The 8,456-nt window shown below is 39.5% G+C and overlaps 1 protein-coding gene across 1 annotated transcript; it reads right to left on the bottom strand.

The window, feature by feature from the left end:
- Window positions 1-985: 985 nt before the first annotated feature.
- LOC105044275 (probable E3 ubiquitin-protein ligase LUL2) lies at window positions 986-8,251 on the bottom strand. Its single transcript, XM_010922093.4, has 3 exons — window positions 7,603-8,251; window positions 3,774-4,275; window positions 986-1,477 (listed from the first exon to the last, which is right to left on the bottom strand). Exons 1-3 carry the CDS (start codon window positions 8,115-8,117, stop codon window positions 1,346-1,348), a joined length of 1,149 nt encoding a protein of 382 aa, XP_010920395.1. The 5' UTR covers window positions 8,118-8,251; the 3' UTR covers window positions 986-1,345.
- Window positions 8,252-8,456: the final 205 nt, after the last annotated feature.

Here is an 8,456-nt window from a genome sequence, read left to right as displayed (position 1 = left end):
AATGGTAAACATTTTCCGAACAAGATTCTCACTAATTTACAGCCTTAGCTTAATATTGTTCATTAACATCTATGACAGGATGGCTAGTGGTGAGGCAATGCCAATACATACACATCCAACCGTATCCAGTCATCCATCATTGCGTTGATGCACCAACCAGAGATGTTTTGGAATGGATCATCCAATAATCAAAGGGGACTTAAATTCAGGGTATCCTCCTCTAGCCGTGTAATGATTCTGCACATTTACTGCCACGAGGAAATCAATTAAAATAGATTAAAAATTTTAATTAGAGTTTTTGATAGCTTATCAAAATCTGCGTGTCACTAATGAGTTGTAATTGATTCCCTATTTCCACAGCCACTAATAATTCACTGTCTTCTTCTTCTTCTTCTTTAAATGGAAGCTCCCCTATCAACACATGGTATTATCATTCAATAAATCATCCACTTAACGTTCCATGCTCCCAAAGATGTTACAGTATTGGCCTATCTGGGCACGTCGATCTTACGCATTCAACCAAAAAAAATAAAAGACAAAGTATTCTGATGAAAGTCGAAACACATAATAGCATAAGATTCGTAGGAGGAATAGGGAAGCCTACATGGTTCTGGACTGGTGTCTGGGACCTCTTTGCTTACAGTTGATAAAATTTTTGGACAATCAAATTCGTTCAGCTATTTTTTCAAGGACTACGTATGTCATCATTACAATATCACCAGTTTATTTTCATAGGCAGAGATCCTTATCTTTTTCCAGTAATGGTCCATAAAACTAAAAATTGGCGGATTATTGATGCAACTAGACTGTCTATGCCTCGTCCTCAGCAACAATAAATTCCCTACCAACTGATCTTCCAATTCACTCACATTCCTGTGCATCAGATTCCAAACTGATTAAAATTATTTCCCCTCATTGAAAATCCAGAACTAAACCTCTCTTGATATTTCTTTGCCAAACATGCATCATGCATCAGAAGTTCATCTCAGGTCTAAATCTTTAGCCAACATCACCATCACTAGTGTCAGTTGAATTTGTAGAATGATACAAAACATATGATGATAACATTTGAGTGAGCTGATGCTTGACATTCAAACATCAGGGACTAGTAATATTCTAGAGGAGTATATACTTTGCGCGTTATAAGGTCATCTTCACAACAGTTTCCCCCAAGCTAATGGATGTGGAGAATATACAATGACAGCTTGCAACATTGCCCAAAGTTGTGAACCATTATGTAGTCCTCATATAATCACAAAACTCCATTTCCTACATTGCCACCTGCTGCTTATTGGAAGTCGCCATCGAAAGGATAAGGCTTTGAGGTGCAACACTGAGCAGATCATCACTGTGACTCATGTTGCTCCTCAGATCTATTGTTGACTTTTATCTCCAACAAACGCTCCACTGGCTGCCTACATATCGGACAGCGGTTCGTTTGGAACCTTAGAATCTTTGCACACGCACTGCACATGCACTGCAAATAAAGTAAAAAAGACACGTATTAGTTATAGAATTTAGATTTGTTCATGCAGAGTTGATGCATGACATGTTTGATGCTTCAGTATTTCATAATTTGTGCCATCATATAGTTTGATAGAAGTAGAAAAGCATGCAGGGTCATGCTCTGCATGGTAACACTCATCTGCAGTTCAGAGGATATTCCAAGTTCAAGTCCTGGGAAATGCATCCAGTATTTGGACCCGGGTACCATACATCAGGCAGGCAAATCACCCGGCTCCCCCCAAAAAAAAGAAAAAACAAGAGTAGGAAGCATTGAAGAGCGTCATTTAGGATCCAGGGATCCAAACGTTCTAAGAATCAAATACGTCAAGGATCCAAAATTCGAGTGGCTCATCTCCTTTGAATCTTGAGGGATGTCACAATGTGAAGCAGCACCATAGACTTACGAATGTTGAAGCAGATGGCTAAAGAGAAGTAAATTTCGAAGGCTATCATGTAGATTGAAGGGCAATTGAACCTACCTCACAGCCAAGCAAACTTGTGATTAAGAATGAGCACCCTGTACCAAGCATCCTTGGACTTGGATGTCAAGCATTGCAGAAGAAAGAACCAGGTTTTTGCCACAGATAAATATATGAGAAAACTATGATGCGGCTGAAAGCATCAATTGGAGAGATTGTTTGGTGAAAAAATGTAGAAGAATACCAAATAAATAAAAAAGGGAAGGAGGAAAGAAAACATAAAGTGATAAAGCTTATAATCATATGACTAACTGGCTCTTAACATTTGTAATACCCAAATTTTTCTGCTGGCTTCCAGGACCAAGCAACTTTGGGAAAGCAATAGGCATGCCATTAGGCTAAGAAGATCTAATGCAATTTATGCTCAAGCAACCAGAAAGCAACACTCTGAGGTTCCCGTAGTTTGGAAATATTCTAAATGTGGGATTGTATCCATTCCAAAGTCACACAAACTATAAGCCAGAGAACTAAATTTAATGCACTAAGACATTGCTTGCTGTTCTGCTGATCTATTTTCTTTTTGTCAAGAACTACAGAGAATAACTGCTATTTGGAGGAGCTCTAGGGTCAGTTGGACTTTTGTAGGAGTCAAACTTAGAAAGTAGAGAGTTGAAGTCCTGATTTAGGGGATGTTACTACAACCACCACATTACCTAGTTATATTTCCCGCAATCCAGTTCCCAGGAAGGGAGAACCTGGGATAATCCCAACCATTTTTTTCCATAACACAAAGTGGCTGCCCAGGACTTGAACCCATGCCATTACACTTGTGAGCCTAAACCTTTACCATTGCACCAAGCAACGGCCCCTAATGGAATAATACTACAACATTGAATAAACATTGAGTCACTTGATAGACTAAAGATCCTAGTTGAAGTCCGATCACTTTTGTTGTTCGAGTTCTAACTTAGAATAGGGAAGAGCAAGCCCCAAATAAGGTACATATGCCTGGATGCAACATCAACTAGCAACTATTGATAAGAAAATATCTTATCTGGCCCTTTAAAGCTACAGTGGTTCCATAGCATTTTTCCTGTTTGGCAATTCCTCCATATTTCCTCTATCAAGTCTTTTTTAATTCCTACTCATTGAATGAATTTACATCAAAGGTTAAAAAGCTAAACTGCTAAAGTTAAGCAACAAGTCAACAGCCATAGCAGTAAGATAGAACTGAAACAGCTCCTGACCTCTAGCATATGCGGCCTTCGACTGGAGCAGGAAGAAAAAAGAGTCAGGAACATAGCCAGCAGAAATGATACCTTAGGTGCTCAACAACTTATGTATCATGACCTGACACCCCTAAACCTATGTGGAACCAAGTGGCTCAGCATACAGCAGCAAAGTAAAACATCTAAGGACCAACAATTCAAGAAATCCAACGTATTGTGATGTATAAGGGTATTAATAGGTGATAGAGAAATGAAGTAACTAACTTTTTAGTTGACAAGCCAACCAGCAGAAAGAAATGAGATCTCTCAAGCGTGCTTCATGTAGCCAAAAACATGCACAAATGTCAAATAGCATTTTAGGTATCACAAAGAAAAAGCTCTTTGTTGTATACATGCAACAAAGGGCTGTGCAAAGTTTCACTGAGATCATTGCTCCAAATAAATAGTATGGAATTTATTTTAGCATAATTAATTAGCACCAATATGGCCCTTCATCAAAATTACCATATTTATGTGATGCAGAAAAGTGCCTGGAAAATTTTGGAACCAAGAATCGAATAAGAAAGTTCAAGAAAAGAAGATTGAAATATAACTAAATAAATGTATGAGCTAAATTTACCATATGTCTGCAGGGAAGGACAGTTGTGTCTCGTGGTTCTGACAGACAAATCACACATTCTTTACCAGGATCATTCCCATCAAAGTCACCATCAACTGAGTTTCCTATACCATAGATCTCTTGCAGCTCATATCTAGTTCCATTCACCCACAAGACTTGCTTCACCACGCGCACTTGATACTCACCATTCTCTTTCTTCTCAAACACAGCCTGTGTAATCTGTGAGTTTGAAGTTCCTATCTTCTGACTTTCACCTACAGGCCCTTGATTGTTGGATGGAGATGACTCCGCTTTTACTGCTAGGGGATACACCTCCATTTCTCCCTCTTTTATCAACTCTGCTTCCTCAAGCATTGAGAAGTCAATTCCAGTTCCAGATGGTTGTCGAAACTTCTGTCCCAGACCTTGCTGGAAAGATACTGTGACTGGTTCAAGAAAGTTCTCCTTTGTTGTCGCCAGGTCACAGTTAAATCCTTCTTTTGCAAAGAAATAAATTATAATGCTGTTTACAGAAGGGAAACAAGGAGAGAACTTTACGATATCTTTTGCCATAAATCCAATGAAGAGTGTTGATACTATATCTTTTGCCATAAATCACGTGAAGAGTGTTGACAAATAAAAATTGGAATATTTGATTGCGAACATATAAAGCACAAAATGCAACTGATGTAAACTGTTACACTGCTAAAACTAACACTTAATCAGATGGCCAAAGAGAGGTCCATAATGTAAACCAAGTGATAACTAGCACTCTGATGCGAAACAGGAGCATGGATGTTTAGGTATACAAGGACATGATAAGTTGAAATGACTTGCGCTAACAAGAAGCCCACACAAATGTATAGTGTTACACATTAGCAAGACATAACTTTTAGATCGACTCCTGTTTACAACTCAAACTGATGTCCATTGCTACAATATAGCACATGATGGAATCTAATTGTTCAGTTGAGCAGAATCATGTAACATCAGGCAAATTTATCAATTGCTTTGTCACTTCATAGTAATGCAAATGATGTTTCATAAGCAATTGAAATCACTGGCAAACATCATCTTTAGTACACCAGTTGAATTAGCTTTTCTGTTCTAAATTAGGTATTTGGCGATCAAACCGAAGGCTTTATATTTAAAAAGCAACAAAAGCATGAGCATGAAAAGAAGTCACACATTGACATCAACTTTCATATCCTCTCACAAACATACAGCACATTTTCTTTAGACAAATGAAAGTACTGCAATGAGTTAACTGTAGAACAGGCAGATAATAAACCTACAGCTTACCACAGGAAGAGATTTTCGAAAACTTCTAGACTAATGCAATACACATTCTATACAACATTCAAAGTAACTCTCTCTCTGCACTCTATTCAATTATAGCTGGACTGTATGGCCAGGGTACCTGTGTTGAGCATCTGACAAGGTGATAGACATTAATCAATGACACCATTTGGTAAAAGGTTATTTCACATTATATTTACCAAAGAAAATATTGTAAATGAGAGATGCATGAGATCTAACAAGCCACAAGAAACTTTTACATGTTTTGGATAAAAGTGCACCGCTCACGTAATGGTAGAGAGATAACTCACCAACAGTTGATGCTGTCTAAGCACCTGCAACTGAGCCATACACAAGCATGGTATTTATTTTTCACTAGATAGGATGCTCATGCTGTATCAGTCTAAAAAGCGCAGGCAACACAAAAATCATAAAATGAAGGGCCTGGCTCATGTTGTATCAAGTCCAAGAAGCTTTTAAGGACTTGATACTTTCAGTTTCAAAGAAATTAATAAAATACCCTTCTCTCTCCTCTCTCTCTCTCTACACACATACACACACACACATGTATGTATGTATGTATGTTACTTCTGGCATGTCTCAAACTGCCAACTGCAGTTTCATCTTATGAGAGCAAACAAAAGAGAGAGATGAAATGAAGATGAGTGAGGAAACAAGCTTCAGCAGACTGTCCAAAAGGAAGGGTTCATACAGTCTCATTGACTTCTTCATCACTTAGCCTATATTAGTGAAACTCTTAAATTCCTATCTATATCCAACTCTATTCTTGCTAGTTTTGATACACATCCACCTAATATTTTCACCAAGAAAATGGCCATAACCTTTAACCCTCTTTTATTGCTCAACATTTTCATACATCATCGATGGCCTTGTTACTGTAGTGATGACTTTTGTTAGTTTTACATGATCCTTGTAATGTGGGGTAATATAGGTTCTAGGAATATTAAGAGCATAGGAAGGTCATATAACACTTGATGGAGCAAGGTATGAATTGAAGATGCTCTTCATTTTGAAGTTGATGGTGGATGGAATCAACACATAAACAAGATATACAAAGACATGTGGATATGCGCTTGTCTGTAAATGCAAAGGCTACCCATATTAGCTTTTTTTTAAAAAAAAAAAATTAAACAGAGATTTTCTCATTAAAAAACATGACACAAGTCACAATGAGTTACTCAAGAAATGCAAATTAACCACTAAGAGATATATTTTTATTACACCAATTGAGTTAACCAAGAACTTGAAATCAAGATAACAATACATTCTTGAAGAATAAAAAGACTCGGAACAATAATAAAAGAATAAGCAAACTTATTTATGTATATTACAAGAATTTGTAGGAATTTGCAGAAAAGGTTATGTCACTCTGAGAGAAAAGCTTGCGGTTTTAAATTCAAATGTTTATTGTCATTAAGAAAGCAGGTTTCTATCTATGATTATATTAGTTACAGCAATTCCTAGTTACCTTCCCTAAGTTATGATATATAAAGAAGAATGAGGGTGTTCGCAATTGGGCGAGGGACTCCAGGTTTCAAGTTTAAGAGTAAAGAGATTATGCTCCAATAAGAAAGTGAAGAATATTGGGATGGAATTATAGCAATGGTAAGGTAGAATATATATAGCTGGAAATTAAAATAACAAAAATGCAGCCTATTCATAATTGATATAAAAACATGCTAACATGAATTTTAGCGTGAGTCTTTTAGCCGCTCGAATGGATATGATTTTTTGAAAGCTTTTTTGCCATAAAACCGTAAGGGGAAGAAAAGAACTAGCCATATGGGGACGTGAGCAGGCACCAGCATGTATTCCATCCAAATCGATAGAAAGAATAAAATATAAACCAACAATAATTTAGAGACCATGCCACATAAGGAATAGACCTTCCCCCAAAAGAGATGCTAGCCAGTCTGATTATGTGATGACAGAATTGTAATGCATGTTTTTTTGCAAAGGATTCTGAAGCATGTTAATTTTTCATATCCTTCTCAGCTGGAAAGAGCAACTTATCAATGATATAACAAGTCAACCTTTTCCATAGAATCTTCAAAAGGAAAGATTCGTACTCAAGCAAGGGAGCTATAGTTATTATCTTAGCACAAACTTCAAAAAAATTGTCCCTATCGAAGAAATCTGATAAAACTTTAAACAGTCAAAGCACAGTCAAACCATCCAGACACATCAAAGTCAATTATTTCTTGTTGATTTTGCAAAGAACGCAGAAAAGAATAATCTAGTAGCAGCGAATGATAAGGAATCTTCGTCACCATGCTCTGAAATTCTAGTCCTTATAAGCAAAACAGAGATTTAGTCGTATGAAATCTAAGGTGAACCCAGCTACACCTCAAGCCAACACCCACAAAAAGCATGACCGCACAAAGAGAAGCTCCATGCGAGAGGTGGAAGATTAGGAATTTCCAAAACGTTGAAGGAGATCCAACTGAGCAATTCATATCAGGCGATGACAAACAAAATAACATAAGCACAGGTCAGAAAAGTAAGCAGGAAGACAGAAAGGAAAGATTACCTTCCAGCGACGGTAGCATCGAACGTGAAAGCCACAAGAAATTGGCCGGGGTTCTGCTCATCGGATTCGACCCTCAAAGTCTCCTTCCTGAGATTGACGTCATTCCGGATGGTGACGGCCCTCTGGTGCTCGACGTAGGGAGCCGGCACCGGGGGCAGCGGGGGGCAGGGAAACCTCGCCCCGCCGACCCAGGTTGAGTGGGGGCCGGAGTAGTCCCCGTGGGGCCCTCCGCCGCCGCCGCGGTGGTGGTGGTCGAAGGGAGCGGGGAGGGGGACGGGCATCGCCGGTGGCGGAGGGGGGTAGTACCCATACTGGTAGTACTGCGGCGGATTAGGATTTGGGTACTGGGGCGGGTACGGGGTCGCGGCAGCGAACACATAACGGTTAGCCGCGACCTCCGGCTGCTGCGGCGCCGGTGGCCCGAAAGGAGGCGGAGGAGGCTGCTGGTGGTGATGGTGCGAATTCCTCCGTCGGCCGTTTCCACCGCCGCCTCCGGTGCTCCCTATGTTGCCCATTCCTCCCCCTAAGCCGATCCGGCCGCCGTGGTTTTGCGATCTGCCGGAAAGAAATTTGAAGAGATTGCCGCGGGGTGGGGGGGGGGGGGGGAGAGACGAAAAGATCCGATCTTAGAGGTAATTTTGAAGGGAGAGGAGTTAAACCGATGGGCTTCGATGATGACGATCGGGGGAAAGGAGGAAGGGGAGGAGGAGGAATCTCCTTTTTTGCGCTGGCATAATGGAGGGTTGCGTAAAGCTCCACCCACGGAAGGGAACAGGCAAAAAAAAAAAAAGAAAGAAAAGAAAAGGAAAAAAAAAAAAAGCACCGGTTTGGTTACCCTCGCTTTCTAAATAATT

This window comes from Elaeis guineensis, chromosome 4 (assembly GCF_000442705.2).
Source record: "Elaeis guineensis isolate ETL-2024a chromosome 4, EG11, whole genome shotgun sequence".
Taxonomy (NCBI): Eukaryota; Viridiplantae; Streptophyta; class Magnoliopsida; order Arecales; family Arecaceae; genus Elaeis; species Elaeis guineensis.
Note: the sequence above shows the minus strand (reverse complement) of the source record. Positions and strands in the feature narration are given on the sequence as shown.